Source organism: Lepidothrix coronata, unplaced genomic scaffold (genome assembly GCF_001604755.1).
Source record: "Lepidothrix coronata isolate B3197 unplaced genomic scaffold, Lepidothrix_coronata-1.0 Scaffold37, whole genome shotgun sequence".
Taxonomy (NCBI): domain Eukaryota; kingdom Metazoa; phylum Chordata; class Aves; order Passeriformes; family Pipridae; genus Lepidothrix; species Lepidothrix coronata.
In genome coordinates, this window is record NW_016690217.1 from 7,513,813 (window position 1) to 7,530,691 (window position 16,879).

General features: G+C 37.8%; 1 protein-coding gene across 1 annotated transcript in view; it reads left to right on the plus strand.

The window, feature by feature from the left end:
- ADGRV1 (adhesion G protein-coupled receptor V1) overlaps positions 1–16,662 on the plus strand; it is a 272,818-nt gene extending 256,156 nt beyond the window's left edge. Inside the window, exons 94-96 of the mRNA XM_017812706.1 lie at positions 6,102–6,293; positions 7,814–7,991; positions 16,189–16,662. Coding sequence (XP_017668195.1) covers positions 6,102–6,293; positions 7,814–7,991; positions 16,189–16,307 — 489 coding nt within the window. The 3' untranslated portion in view covers positions 16,308–16,662. The remainder of the gene's footprint in view (positions 1–6,101; positions 6,294–7,813; positions 7,992–16,188) is intronic.
- Positions 16,663–16,879: the final 217 nt, after the last annotated feature.

Sequence of the window (16,879 nt, forward strand, 5' to 3'; positions counted from 1 at the left end):
AGCAAGTGTTTCCTGTAAGATGGTATGAATTTTGCAGTTCTCAATTACATTTATTTTCCTCAATCACATTTATTTTGATGTGAATTTTTAGGTCTTCAGCTGTAACTGACACGAGTCTTTTCCTGCAGAGCAGAATGGGGAGTAAATACCTCAGGAAGCGAAGTGCAGATAAGCAGTAAATGTTCCAATAGAAACCGTGATAAGTTGTAGGACTGGTGAGAATTACAATGGCTTCATGAAAACTGGAGCTTAACGGCAAATAAACAGGCAAACCCTTGATGATACACAGCAGGTTCAAAGTCGACTTACTAAGTGTAATCGCCAGTTGGCAGAGTTGCACTGCTAAGGACAGGGTTTTACAACAGTCACTTTGAATGCTAAGAAGAAAAGTTAGATTTAAACAGAAGGTTCTAATTTATGTTTCAAAGGTTAATATAACTGGAGAGCCGTGAGTGGGAGATGTTAAGCAATGGCTAAAGATGGTTTATCCCGTGACTAAGAGGTTACGTCTGACATAAAAATTAAAAGATCTTCAAGCTATTCTCAAAATAAAATATGGTTTAAGAAGATACAACAGAAGATACAGCAAAATAAAATGTACATTAAAGACTGCTTTTTGATATCTAAACGTGCACAAAAATGCCATGTCTGCAATTTATTACAATTATCTCTGAAAACAAGGAAGGAAAGGAAGTAGGAAAGGAAGGAAAGCTTTCCTTGCAGAAGGAAACAGAATTATATGTTTTGTGTTTGCCACATGGTTCACATTATTAATACTATTGCATGTATGAATATTCATTTCCATGGCTAATCCAAAAATTATTAGGGAAATGACATCAACTATATATCGTACATTGTACAATGGCTCTGATTATGATTTCTTCAATATGATTCCTTTAATTTTGTGAGTAATTTTTTGCTGTACAGATACTAGCTTTGGAATGTAGTGAAACATGCAAATTATCTGGATTAATCAGACAGTTTTCCCAAAAGCAGGGGATACTTGTTATGTAAATGTGGATTAATCCACAACAGTCTTTGACAGCCAGAGATGGAAAACTACATAAGAAAAGAGAAGCCCACAACAGCATCCCTGGCCATCAACAGCAGCCTGGGAGGAACAGCCTGACCATTAAATTGACAAGCAAAGGACTTCCTAGGACTAGTTGCCAAGAGTAAATTAGTGTAGTCCAGACAGAGAATAAGATGAAATCTCACTCTTATAAAATTAAAAAAGCCGAAGTGAAACTAACCAGAATATAAACCAGCATGTCTCAAAAGCTGATCCAAATATAGACTACTCATTTTGTCAGAGGCACCTGTTTTTTGTGAATTTTTGGGGCTTTTTTAACCATTTGGCACCAATAAAGGTGTAACTGTAAAAATGATAGTGATTTTGTAGCCATGGTGACCTATGGATCAGGATGAACCATTTTTGGTAACTGAGGTTTTTTTGTGGTCTAATCCAAGATGCCAACTTTCTTCAGAAGCCTTGGCTTCACTTAAAATGTTCTCCTTTGTAAAAACAACTTTTAATGATACTGTCATGTGATGATAGCAAGCCAAAACTTCCACATTAAAATAGGAAGTTAAAGAATGTCTCTGTAGAGTGCACACAATTTTTGTTAGTGCTAATACATACCCTGAAGCAAGTTGAGGAACTGTTAGAGTGTTGAAATTACTTTTCTTCCCCAAAAGTCTTTTTAAGATACTTTAGTTTTATATATAGAAATACCATTCCTCTAAAACAGATGACATTATCTAAATCCACTTATCCTTGGAAAAATAGGTTTTACAAATTCAGGGTGGGGTATCTCAGACATGGTTAAAATACTTGTGGGAAAAGTATGATGTGTGTTAGTTTTTAAAAAAAAATCTAATGCCTTGGTGTGATTGTCTTTATTATATCAATAATAAAATCATGAGATACAGTAGTCATCTTGGTTTTCTCTCCATATGTAAAAGGCAGATCATGAAGTAGTTTGTTGATTGCCTGCAGTCTGTCGTATCCTTTCTCATTGCTATTCACACAGTTAATTTTCAAATTTAAACATACTGTAGTGTGAGCACAGTAAGTTGGAACACGCAGAGTTAGAGGACAAAGAAACAGAGAAACTCTGAGTGTCAAATGTGCAATGAAGGTTTTCTATGGATCAGTCCTCCACGTCTGCACGGGATCTCATGAAGTAAAAAGTATTCTGTCCTTTATTTGCTAGCTTCCTACAGTGTCACTCAGAATAAATAAATCGAGCTGTTGCATAGGAGAATCCCCCTCACATCACGTACCAGGAAGTATTTCCCTTCTTCTATAGAGAAATTTCCACAGTCTCTTCGGGCAACTTGTTCTGATGTTTAATTACCCCTACATTAAATATGATTTCTTTATATCCAGTTGGAATATCCCTGCTTCATCTTAAGACCTCTATCTCTCATTCTGCTGCCATGGTCCTCTGCCTTCTCCATAAATACCTCTTGTGATGTGAACTACCAGGCATAACCTAGGGCAGCAAAGAGGCTGTTCCCACCTCACTGGCCAAAAAGGTCCCAGTGGACTTTTGCATGTGAGTTTTCTTTAAGACAGTTGTAGCCGTGGTTGATATGGATAATTATTTCCCTGACAAAAGAGCAGATGTGTAGGCCAGCTTGCTGAGATGAAATACTAAGAGCTTAATTGTCTTCCATTAGCATGTATTAGTAAAATAACCAGCAGCTTTTACAGACACTCTCTTGCAAACTTTTTTCAGGCAGACACCACATCTGAGAGGAACGGTAAGTTGCCTGTCTATGTTCCCAACTTTGGGGCAAACTTATTGTCTTCTTGAAGTAGTTCTCACCTTCCGCCATGGGAAATACATTAGTAACTCTTTTTGCTCTTATCTTTTATTGTGACGTTTCACTAATATTACTATCATAATGTAGTGGGGTTAAATGTTTTGGGCCCAGTGCACAGAATTTGTGTAGTTTTACCATTAAATCCTCCAGAGTCCTAGATCTCTAGCTTACTTGTTCAGTCTGCTTTTATGGAGCCCAGGTCAAGCTCTTAGGTTACAAATCAGTCATTTCATTCTGAGACCCAAGAGTTTCTCATGGTCTCCCAGTACGTGCTTGTGAGCTGAGGAGAATGGCTCTCAATTGTATATGCAACAGCAGAGCAAACTGGCACTAGGCTGAGATTTTGGGGTTTGCGTTTTGGGGTTAGGTTGGGATTTTTTGATGAAATCTTCTTAAGAATAAAAAAGTAATATTTGCCACAATTTTAACAGAGATGCCATTGCCTGTGTTACTAATATCCATACCCAGACCAACCTCCTTTCAATCCTTTTGGAGTGTGCAGGCTACCAGCAGACCTGTCAGCAGAAATTGACTGCTCTCTGCATTTCATACTTGGTCCAACCATCAAGGACAACATCTGTGTGTCTGAAAAAGTACAGTAGTTCCAAATTGACCAGAGTTGTTTATGCATTAAACTCAGAGAAACATATGTGAGAATGCCAACAACCTTATTTTTGTAGTGATTTATGACTATTTTTACAGTGTTTAAGGTTGAACACCTTATGGTTTATGGATGTAAAAAGTATGATGAAGGATGGTTCAATCCTCATATTGGGGCTTTTGAAAAAACCCACTGAGACTGCGAAAGCTCTGGTTGCACTGACACAACCTGAGTGTCTGCATCCTGCCTGTGATCTTTCAGATTAAACAGCCTGGGAGCTGCTGGTGCAAAAATAAATGTAAATCAGTATGATTTAATTAATTGCATCTTCATGTGTATGGTCATTGGAACTTGATGCTGTTTGAGCAGGACTATCTGCCTTGTTTTAACTTCCTACAATTCTGTTTTGGTGGTTTCTAAGATGCAGAGTTGTCACAATAAGACCACAAAACCCTTTTGATACTTCAAACAAAACCACACTGACAGTACAAAGGAACTCACCTCTACAGAGCATTGTCCCCTTGAGACTGTATATTTCAGTAAGAATATAGGTCAAAGAAAGTTTTTCCAGCCAAGCAAGAAATTTTCTGCCCAGCAGCAATTCCTGTGAGCATGTATTGCCTACCTAGGAATGTTTTGTTTTATTAGGTATAAGGTTCTATTTGTAAGGTACTGCTGTAACATTTTGCAAGACTGGAAGAAGTAAAACAAAATTTTTATTTCTGTTATCTGTCTCAGCCTGTGACTCCTCCTGTCCTTACGCAGTCAAATAACTTCCCTGCGTCCATGTGCTCATTATGGAAGGACCTAGAGGAGCTGTTTCATTACCTGTCTGCAGAGAGTTAAATCAGGACACCAGGCTGAGTTAAGGAAATAATTGTGGCACTTTATTAATGTTTATTTGTTTTAGAAGAGTGAATGTCTACAGTTGAGGTTGCACAGGAGAGTAACTTCTCATGGACCTTGTATGCCAATGTTCCTGCAATTTCAAAAGACAGAGCTGTGTAGCATTTTCAGCTAATAGGTTTTCTTGAAAAGCACAAAACCACTTGAAATTTGTGTGTGACTTTTGTGGCTAGGTCCTCAGAGACTGAATTGCCAGAAGCTACTCTGAATTCCATGTCGTCACTGTTATCAGTTCTTCTTGAGGTTTTTATCCTTTTTATATCCATTAAACAAATTAAAATAAATCCATTTGCTGGTCCCATTATGCTTGACCTACATCAGAGTCCTTGGATTTGTTTATGGAATGAAAGGACATTTTGGTTCCTTTTTAATGTCTCTTAAGTGCAACATGTGTTTGCATCACTTTTTTGGAATGTATTTACTTACATGTATCACAAAGAAATTTTCTCTCACTGAACTGCTCTGAGTCCTCATGACAAATAAACAATAATCTGGAAAAGTGGAAAAATATTTTCTCAAAATAATTGTTTTTAACACTTTTCTTTGGTGGTTTGCTGTTAAAAAATTTCACACACAAAGCTTGTATAGCTTTATAGCAGCTGTAGAAGGGTTTTCCAGTGTTTGAACAGCTGAGACCAAAATCCCATTGAATCCCATTAACTTCTGTTATGTGTCCCTTGGGACCAGATGGTTTTATCATATAGTTTTAGCAATAGAAATTAATAATCTTTGTATCATGAAGTGCTATTGGCTGGAAATGAGCATATATCTTGGGTATTTGCAATCTCCAAGTATTTTCATAATTCCTTCCATTAGGAATTCACAAATGTAATTATATGAAACTCCTTACTATTTATAATCCCAGTTAGTAATTTCATGCCAATGGATACCTTTGAAATTAATAGTTCTGTTTAGTACAATTGGTTTCAGGGGTCTAGAGGACAATGTGAAATACAAAAACCATTGCAAATGTAATTTTATTGCAGGAATTGGTAAGAATCCAGCAGTCTTCTTTCTGTTACTCTTTTGGTAACCCGTTCTTTAGTAATTATTGAAGTGGTTGATTTATCAGTTGGAATGGATTATTTTCCCTCAGTATAAGTGCAACTTAAAAAGTAAAGTAAGTCAGATTTCATATTGAGAAGTTCAGTCACCGGATTTCTTTACAAACAAAAGACATAGTTATAATACTTTTCTTGGCTCAGTCTAAAGGTCAAAATTAGCAAGTTTTAAAGAACTGCAGAGGCATACAGCAGAGGCTTTGTGGTAATCAGAAATGGAGAACAGTGTTGAATTAGTGGATATCACAGAAAATCTAATTTATAGTTACAACTCAGTATCTGTGACGGCAGCAGTGCAGTTTGCATGAGGTTGAAACTGGGGTAAGAATGCAAAGAGCCAGCAGGTCAGCAAGGAAATGAAGAATTGTGGCTGCAGACCAGCAGCCAAATCCTATTGTACAGGCAGACTTTAACCACATTTTCACTATTATGCCAACTGTGAAACTCAAGTTGGTTTTGTTGTTGTTGAGAACTTGGCTTTGCTTTGCAACTGTGTGGGTTCAACCAAAAAATCATTTTAAAATACTTTGGGGTGTGTGTGTGCTTATGTGCTTTTTAGCTGGAGGCCTCAGGATATGAACTTACTTTTAACTTTCAGATCTCTGCTGGGCAGTCATGATGTCCCTTATTTTCCATAGAAAACTTTGATCTAAGCTCCCTGCATTTTACAGGCCGATGTTCTTTTTCTCCCTCTGTTTCAGGGTCTTTATGTCTTCGTGGTATATTTTATCTTGCACAACCAGCTGTGCTGCCCTGTGAAAGCAAGTTATACTGTAGACATGAATGGGCATACAACTCCAGGATCAGCATTTTTCACACATGGCAGTGGTCTGCCAGCTGCAGGAGGAGAGATCAGCAAGTCCACACAGAACCTCATCAGTGCTATGGAAGAGGTAAGAGTGCTCTATAGTGCTCTGTAGTCATTAACTTGTGTATTGAAAATGTACCTGGAGATTTAAGTGGCAGTTCTGAAGTGTAATATACAGGAATGAAATGCTAATTATTAAAGGTTGGCTTTGGGGATGGGAACATTTTTTTTTTAGTTTATTTTAACAACAAAAATTGTTGTCTTTATCCATGGCAATATTCTTGGAACTTACCATTACCTGATATCCCATCTAAAGAAATTCCCCTTTTCTATTTGAGTCTTTGGTTTGTTATAGAGGCTGATTAAACTGTCAAAAGTAAGTAATGAGAAATCAAAATATCAGGGTAATTCTTTCAGCTTACTGTAGATCTTAGATGAGCTTTAAGTCATTAATTTCTCAAAATTATGATGTCCAAAATTTCTGGAAACTATAATAGAATAAATTTATAATAAAATTGAGAGGGGATGGGAGAGAAGGGGAGAGGAAGAGAGGAGAGGGAAGGGGAGGGGAGGAGAGGGGAGGAGGGCTAGTTGAAAATTTCCAGCTAAACAGGTTTTCCAGGAAAAATACTTACTTGATGGAATTGAAATATTTCAAGAGAATATATCTGTTCTAGTCATAATTTTTGTGGAAACCAAAATACTTATGTGGCAGCTGTTTTGCCTGTTTTTCTACCTACTTCACTGTAGGTTTGTGTGGATTTTAAAGCTTCTCAGCTGCCTCTTGACAGACCACTAAATTTACTCAACTTCTCCCCAGTTCAGGGAACAGCACAGCTTCTCAGTCCTTCACAGCAAGTTTTTGTGTTCCTGAACATCTAAACAGTGGATGAGTATTGAACCAAGAAAATATATTTTGATTGGCCTAAAATATACTTTTTTAGAGTTCAGCATTTTGGCTTTTCATGACATTTTAAGGAGCAGATAGACTTGCAGAAACACCTCTTTGCTCGTTAACTGAAACTCTAATATTTTGTGCAGCTCCACCTTAAACTGAGTGTAGGAGAAGTTGATGTCAAAACTGTAAGACATCACTAGAAGCTTCAAAGACTGGCAAATTACTTTAAAGTACTGTATTGATAAACACGGGAAGTGGTGGGTTGCCAGCTGTAAATCATGTAATGGAAATGAATGATGATTAGTTGCTATAGAAGGGAGAGGCAGTGCAGAGGCAAAGGCACTGGTAAGAGAGGATTAAGCTGAAACCTTTCAGTACTTTAGTTTCCGTACTTAAAAGTTTTCCATTCTGGGGGTGAGTGTTCAGAAATAGCAATATTTTTATAATTTTTTGCTGTAGCTAGGACAGACATAATAAACACAAGGTTAAATGACTTGTATTTGATTTACATGTATGTAAATATATATATATATACACATATGTATTATTTATTAAAAAGAAAAAAAGTTTTCTGGTTCACTATAGAAGTGACAGAACAGCTGGTTCCAAAATCTCTTTGTCTTCAGTTCAGCTCTGGTCATAGTTTTCGGTTTCTATACTATAGTTTTGATGATTACTGCATTTTTGTGTCTTTTTAAACTTTGCAGGTGCCTACAGACTGGGAGAGGGCATCCTTGCAGCCTGATAGTCAAGCTAGTGCTACCTTTAAGCAAAGTCCACAAAATGGCAACGTTTTCCACCCTTCTGGAGGATTTAGTACCAGCTCATTGGTTGCTGATGAGGAATCACAGGAGTTTGATGACCTAATATTTGCTTTAAAGACGGGTAAGTAACTTTCCTCCTTGCACCTCAAAGTTCATGTTGTTATGGTGTCACCATTCCATGAGCTCCAGTTAAGGAGGTCTCAATATAACCTGATTTCCAATGAAAATCTGAAAGATAAGTCAACATGGCACAGGGTCACAGCAGTGATACCAGATGAGATCTGGCAGACACGAGTGAAAGCCCAGCTGGACCAGGCATCAGGTAAAGTACAAATGGACTGGATTGGAAGCAGGAGGACACGTGAATCATGTGAATGATTTTTGGGGATATCATTGAGCCCCACAAGAGACAACAGCAAGGTTCTGGTGACATCACCAGGTTAAGTCATCTGGCACACATAGTTTCAGGAGCTTGTTCCCTTCAGTGATATCCAGGGAAAGTCAAACTGGATGGAAGACTGAGAATGCTGCTAATAAAGGGATATTTGTATTCAATAAGTTCATAATGCTGAATATCCTAAGCCAACTTGCGTTGCAGAAAACTCCTCTAATTGTGCAACCTCCAACATAAGAAGAACATGGAGTGATTTCAGAGGAGGCCATGGAGAAGTTCAGACCACTGGAGCAGCTCTGCTGTGAGGAAACTCTAAGAAAGCTGGGGTTGTCAGATTGGAGAAGAGAAGGCTCTGAGAAGAGCTTAGAGACCCTTCCAATGCCCAAAGAGAGTTGGAGAGGGACTTCTGATAAGAGCATAGACTGACAGGACAAGGGTGCAATGAAAGAGAGCAGATTTATATGAGATTTTAGGAAGAAAATTTTTGCTGTGAAGGTGATAAGGATCTGAAACAGGTTGCCCAGAGAAGGTGTGGCTGCCACATTCCTGGAAGTGTTCAAGGCCAGGTTGGATGAGAATCTGAGCATTCTGGTCTAGTGGACGGTGTCCCTGCTCATGGCAGGGGATTGGAAATAAATGGGCTTTAAGATCCCTTCCAACCCAAGCCATCTTCATAGGAAAATCTGTTTTGTACTTAATAATTTTACCTAGACATTTTGCAGACTACATCTACTTTGTTAGCAGTTAGAGGTTTTCTTTGTCAAGACTTTCAAAGCTAGGTGCAGAAGCTTACGGTTGCAAACCTTCTTTTAGGTATGTAAGAAGGTACCTTTTGCTTTTTAACTCCTTCCTGAATGCTTTGAAGGAAACCAGATAATTCATAGGTAGTTAATAAGATACAAAGCCATCCACATCTAACACTCCCACCATCACACAGTGTTTTCTGCTTAAGCAAGTTGGTTGACATTAGTAAACTGCAGAAGACTGAGACTTAAATAATAAAAAACAATCTAGGTAACAGCAGTAGTTATAATTCAACACAAATTCAGCACTTTATTATTTCTTCCTAAGTCTTCAAGCTCCATGCCTAGTTAATTTGTTTTCAGTTATTTTAAAGGCAGTGTGTAGAGAGCCAACTTTTGATTATCTTGCCTAAATTTTATTGTTGTATTCTTTATTAATATTTTATTAATTTTATTTCTTATGAGCCTTTTGTATTAATGTGATTTGAAGCAGAGACCTCAGGCCACATTTGGAGGAAAATATTTTTGTTTGCATTACTGATTCAAATCAGTACAATTTTAACCCAGTGCTTATTCCTGTGACCAAACTGTGTCCCCATTTACAGGAGTAAAAAAACCCATTATTTCTAAACCAAATCAGTTGTCCCATCTGGTTCCAGCCCCACACACAACATTTGAACAACATGAACTGAAGAAGTAGCGTGGAGCTTAGAGCAGCTTTGACCACCAAAGCAGATGTTTATCAGCCATTGTCTTACACATAAGCTGTAGCTCAACATATACTTAATAATAAATAAAATAAAAAAATAAATAAATAAATAAAAGAGGTTTTCTGTGACTAAAAATCTGTTCTATTATTTTTATCCTGTTCTCCAGTCCAGTTCAGTGCATGGCCAACGAGAGGGAGGCAGGGAACCACATGGAAACAATAAAAAGAGAGATGAGGTGGTGGAAAAGGTTTTTTTAAAAATCTGTTTGGCAATACAGGCTTATACTGCCAAAGTATTTGCTGAGCTGTTGTCTGACAGGAGTTTTGTGATAATGGTTAAGCTAGCAGGCACTGAAACAAGGTCATCTCGTGATATCTCAGCAGCACATTTCTTCCTCTCTTGCTTTGTTGCTTGTGCTCACATGAAACCACATCTGCTCAGGTTCAGTTTATCCTCTTCTTCCTCTCCCCTCCTTCTCTATGCCTTGCCACTCCACATCAGGTTGGTGCCCTTGAGCACCACTCTTAGCTCCAAGGAAGTGGTGGTCATTGGCAATTGGAAGACAAGCACCTCTTCTCCAAGTGGGCTAAAGTAGATGGGCAGCTGAGATGCCTTCTTGCTGCACTGCTCTCGCCTGTCATTTGCTGTGTGAGGTGCTTCTCAACCCTTTTTAGACCAGACTTCATTTCAGTAGACTGAGAATTCCTCATTTTGAAGAGGCTTTCTAGAAGAGCAGAGAGAAGGTGCTTTGCCCCACATTAGCTAGTTTTATCACTTCTAAACTGTGGGATGGTACTTTTGGGTATAGAGGAAGATTAGAAATGCTTGATCCACTATAGTTTGAGCTTTACCTTTGATAAGCTGAAACAGAAACCTCCATTATTTCTGTTCCCTAAACCTGTCAGTCTATAACCAAACTTAACCATAGCTGTGCTCAAATATTAGCTCCCACTCTGAAGGTTAACTGAGGATCAGCAGTGATTAGCAGAGGAACATGTAAAAATGTCTTTATGGCACTTTGTGCTTCATCTGTCATTTCAATCATAGTCCTTTTGCTGTAGTCCTGAGCTCTCTGAAGGTGACTTTACTTAAGCTGTCTGTAGCCACAAGGTTTAACCTTGCAGCCAGGATCAGTGGCAAAGAGGGTATAATAACAGCAAAGCTAAAATTTCATTCCTGCCCTCCTACCTCTGCAGCTGGTCTCTCTCAGCTGCAGAAATGAAGACAGGTTAAAAAAAAATCAACCAAACCCCCACAGCAAAACTTTGTTCTTTGACTCTCCAGTGTTTAGTAATTTGCAGTGTGCAGTGCAGCTCCACAAATAGTTGTGCTGGCACACTCGCCCTTGCTGCTAAAGGAATGTGTCGTAGAACTGTGCACTTAGCCCTTGGTTCCACAATCATTAACGCTGGGCCTAATTACAGATTAACCTAAAATATGGACTGGGTCAGAGGGACACACACAACTGCAGTTCTAGCAAATCAGGTGGACAGCAGTGTACCGTTTCTTTGCCAGCCTTTATGCCAGCTTTATGCAAGCATCACATGGTGGTAGGATTTTTTTGTTTGGCGTAAGAAATACAAAACCTGGGCTTCTTGTATCATAGAGCCACTGTATCTGAGTATCTTATTGATTAATTCCTCCTTTACATCAGATATGTTCATGTCCACGCAGAAATAAATACATTGTTAGGATTCACTCTGCTCACTGCATCACCTCATTTATTTTATTTTGTGAATCTTCTGGAAGGCCAGCCAGCTCCAAGGCAGCTTATGTGAAAGAAATTATGGAACACTTATGGTAGGAAAAATGATTTAGGGACATGTCCTTCTAATTAATATGTGCTAAAACCTTTTTTTTTAATTTTTATGAATTTCTGTTAATTTATTTATTTTATTATATTTAATTTATGGGTTTTATATTGATTCAAACAGAGAAAGTTATTTTTTAATTAGTTTTTGTTAATTTAACTAATTAACTTCAGAAGTGCTGCTATTTTGGACTAGATCTCACTTTCCCTCTGATTTCTTGTGCAAGGTTTATGTTGATAGGCATTTTATTAAGACCACTGCCTTCCAGATTGTGACAGAGTTGTATGTTACTGTCATTGAGGATAAAGCCCAATATATACCAGAATTCCCTAAGGACCTCTGCTCTTGTTAGGGCTGGGGAGTTATAAAAGGAGCCAACAAGAATAAAAGTAGATGGAATCTGTCCCAAAGCAGCGAGCTACCCATCAGCATTGCTCTAAAGCATAAATAGCATAAATGTGTAATAGCTTTACTGATTTCTGAGCTTTCAGCTATATTCCCATATCCTACAAATACTCCTGTCCTCCCCCCTTCTGTGATGCACAAAACTGAAACAATTAATTGCTTTGGGTGAGATGTGAAATCAAACACAGCAAAAGCCTTTGAGAGAGGCCCAAACCCCTCCAGTGGTGATGGGACACCCACCATGGTACTTTTCAAATATATATTGAGCAGTATCAATGGAGGATTCTGCTACCTTCATATCTTAATGTATTTTTACTCTTAATATAGACAAATGTGACAAATACTACATAAATATTTCAATATTTCTCTAATACTATGTAAATATTCTAATAGTTCTTTAATATGGAGAAGATCTACTGAGTAAGTTAAAAGCTTATGTAAATATAGTTCATCATGGCTAGGCTTTGCAAACAAAGATTTGGGAAGGGCTCTACCCACAGTTGTTACAAGCACACTGGTGGCTAAAAAGGCCAATACGAGATAGACAAGTCCGGTTGCAAAAGGCACAGCAGAAAGACTCCTTAGGTGGAATATTCTGCAAGATACAATTCTTTCTGTGTTGAAAAAAAATATAGTTACTACAATAACAATGCACTATAAAACGATTTATGGTTTTCAATCTAATACAGCTAGGGTTCCAAAGTGGGCATTTTATAAGCCTTGGTGGCACCATTGTAGGTGCCTGGTTTAAGAATCAAGTATCTCAGGTGGGCATCATAAACAAGAGGAAACATTTGAAATTTCAATTCTGAAAGGTATTCAGTGCAGCATCCTGGAGACTGTCTGTCACAGGACAGATAGATTGTAGATGGTAGCAAAGTGCCAGATTCGTGCCCTGCCTAATCAGCCTGCATAATTTTTGTTTTGAAGGGTTCGCTTAACAGAAAAAAAAAAAAAAATGGAAGGAAGGGTAACCAGTTTGCCTATTCATTCAGCTTCTCATCTGTGGTTGTCACACATATGCTGCCTGATGGCTATTGAATGTGACTGTATAATACACAAGAAGCATTTTTTAGTTCAATCTGAACTTTATTTATAGTTCTCTGGATGTGACTGTTGGTGTCATTTCTGTGAAGTCAAAACCTGAAAGAAGAATTAAAGTTTGTTTGTGTAGCTTATTCATATACATCTCAACATATAATATAAATTATGACTAATTCAGAAAGCAAGATGGAAGTGCTTGAGAGATAAAAAGTCTCTCCAGAGATGAGTACAAAACCAAACTCAGTATCCCTTAAAATGTTTTAGTGAAAGGCTGAGCTATCTCTGAACAAGCAGATGACAACAGTCAGGTATGAAGGGATGCACTGATGATACCTTCACCAGCAGATGTCAGTGGAGGGGCCTCTCTGGGTTTGAAGCCTAGGCCTTGACTTTTCAGCTAGTCCTTCCATACAAAGAGAAAGGAAGGCAGGCTTCATTTTCCTGTCTGTTTTTCTTGAAATAATCCCTTCACAAATCAGGGGAAAGTAATACTCTCTGTTACATACCTACACCACGACTCTAGCATCTCTACAGGAGTACATGATTTTTTTGATCTGATTGAGTTTAAATTCTGCTCCAATCTGAGAACAGGATGTACCAATGAACTCTGTGAAACTCCATTGTGTAGCAGTCATACCCTTTCCAGTCTACTGGCTGTTTGGTAAACTAGTATCCTGGTTACATTTCACTGCTTATTCCTAGAAAGGATCAACTCTAACATAGTTTGTCTTTGCATTATCAGCAGAACAAGGCCCTTGTAAACCCAAAGTACCCTTCTTCGGTCTGTGGCTTACCAAGTTCCTGGTAAAAATCTCTGTAACAAAAAAGATCTTCCCTTACTTTGCACAGAGCACACACAAAGCTTGCACATATATGACATCTAAGAATATACATAGTGTAATACTGTTAGATCCGTATCTGATCTCTCTACAATGACCAGCAAAGGATTCTTTAACAAACCCCATACTGAATAATTGCAGTATAGCCACTGGTAAGACAAATATTTTTCAAACTCCAACAGCCAGTGTTCACCTCAACATCATTAGAATGATCATATTTATGATTTTAAATGTTTTTAAATAATGGTTTTTTTCAGTTTTTGAAATTTTTACCCTCTTCAGCCTGACTAAAAGTCTTGAATGAATTTCAATGTTAATGATACTACATAGGAAGTATTTTGTTGTTTCTTCATTAAAAATATTTTATTTACTTGGTTTTTAACTTGCTTTTAACTTTTTCTTCCATCCTTCCATGGTAAATACAATAGTCTGATTTATCTTTTTTATTACATTCATATTTCCTTTCTAAAACAAATAATTTTAGACAAGATAAGGAAAAAACCAAATAATTTGTTTAAGCAATTGCTGTTTTTCCCAGGACTTTCAAGCAACTTTTGGTTATTATGGTCTGGTTCAATGAAAAGATTAAATGTGCATACAAATTTAAATCAATAATACAGCTTCATCATCTTCAATACACTTACGAACCATTATTTTAATGACTCAGAGCCTAATCTTGACTTTGTTATCGTATGTTGATGGATTTTTACTCCTGTCATACTCTGACAGTGGCTGTTGGTTTCTCAAGAGCTTGGGTCATGCAGACCAAAGAACAGGACCCACCAATGTCAGTGACTGCATGTTCCCTCCATGACCCAAACACCAAAACCAGATGTAAGAAGGTTCAACTGAGCATACTCAGTTTTCACCTGGATCATAGGGCACGGACCCAAGTTTAGCCCCTACCAGGACCTTGTCCAGACCTCTACAGGAAAACCTGCCTAGTCCTGCAGGTTCTTCTGCTCTGGTTCTCTGGACCAAGCTCCATATTCAAGATTGCAACCTGACTTCCCACAACAAAGCAGCATCCTACTGCTGCCCCCTTTACAGTACTTCTTTACTACTTGTGGGGTGGTAGGAGGAAATGTGCTACGGGAAAACCTTGTAAAAGCAGAACAATAGAGAACTTAAAAAGATGAAGAAGAGACTCCAACAAAATAAATGACCCTTATCTTGTTTTTTGTTGAACAAACCAAAACCTGTAATTTCAGCTGAGGCAGAAATAAGAATTGCACTATACACCTGGTAGAAACTCTTGAAAATATTTTTCAATATGAAGTGCAAATCACTGCCTCTCACAGCATACCTTGTTCAGGGTTGTTTTGAGCCCAATGTCATTCTTTTGCATGTAGTTACAGATCTGCTTCTGCCCAAAACAAATAACTTCCCTCATAAGTGACATTGCTGTAAGTTTATGCCTGAAATTGATCTGTCTTGAAATCGTCATGCCTCATACTGCTGATGTGCAGTTCTCACCAATTTTAAAGCCTAGACACCCTAAGCCCTAACAAGACCCATGTGTTGTCTTGTTAGAATTTGCTCTTTAGCTCAAAGACAAGAGCCGAAAAAGCACTGAAGTTTATAGTTCCAACAGATATTCTTTGAAAAAATGGTCTGAAAAAAAATTACGCATTTCATAAAAACTAGTGCAGGATTATGTAATCAATTCAAACCTCCCCCACAAAAAAAAACCAAAAAAACAAACCAGCTAAAACCAAACTAAATCAAATAGAAAGCAACAAGCTAGCAGAACTCCTGTGACAACAGGATGGAGAAGGTGGCCTCACAAGGTCTCTTCCAGGCATGTTTTGGAAGTTTCTGTGGACCAAAGTCTAGTACTCTCTTACAGTAGAAGGAAAACATAATGTACCAGTTCGTGCCACATGTGGGTTTAAAGAATATTTGGTCAGTGTCTTTTCTCATGTTGAAATTACAGTCCTATTAAAACAGCTGGAATTACAGTTTAACAGGGAAATTGTATCATTAAAAATCAATTCTTCATGAAGAAGTCCTTGGAAATACCAGACTCTAACAGCCAGACCATGAACTCAGCCTAAGACAGGCTTTGATTTATGCTCTTCTGATTTCAAGGCAACCTCTGAATAGCTATTGTACCATTTACTGGGACAAATAAAATGACTGACAGTGGAATTATGAAAAAGTGTATCTGGATGGTACAAAAACATGTCAGATAATGTTATAATCCATGGATTCAGAAGGGTAGACTAGTAAGAGGAAACTTGCCACATGATTGTGGGGTAGGGAAGCATTTCGATAATCGGAAGAAAGCAGAGTGGGATATGGTATCCCCATTTCTGTGTTGGGATTTCATTCTCACTGATTCTTATTTTTGTTGTTTTTCTCTATTGCAGGTGCAGGTCTCAGCGTCAGTGATAACGAATCTTGTCATGGCAGCCAGGACGGAGGAAGCATGGCTAACTCCCAGATTGTAGAGCTTAGGAGAATACCCATAGCAGACACTCATCTCTAACTCCACAGCTTGCTTGGGTTTTTTGGTTGGTTTTTTTTTTTTTTTTTTTTTTTTTTTTTGTAATTCAAGCTTCAATATTTTTATATTTGTACTTCCTTTTGCACTAAAACGCTATATGAAACTGTAGTAGAATGCTGTGATCTTTACTGAACATTTAACAAGGAATGTTTGCTTGAGGTTTTGTATATCAGAAAACAAACTAAATTTCTTAGAGTGGCTGAGCATCAGTAGATACCATGGGGATTGGCCTAGAATTGTATCTTGTAGGTAGATGATACATTTCACAAATTGTAGCTTTTTTTAATTAACTGTATGTGTAACACTGATTAATAAAATCAATAAAGTCTGTTTGATACAAACCAGTCTGTTATTTCTGCTCGCTGCTTATGAAGATGGAAGGTGATGCAAACACCCTATTGGACAGGGAAGCTTTCTAGTTGCGCAGTTGTTCTGTTTCCTAAGATGTACTCTTCTCACTGTTTTTTGAGTACCCAAATCTGTGAACTTTACACATTCTAATAAAGACACAAGTCCTGAGCCAGAAAGCTTGAAATTTAAATTGTAACATGATA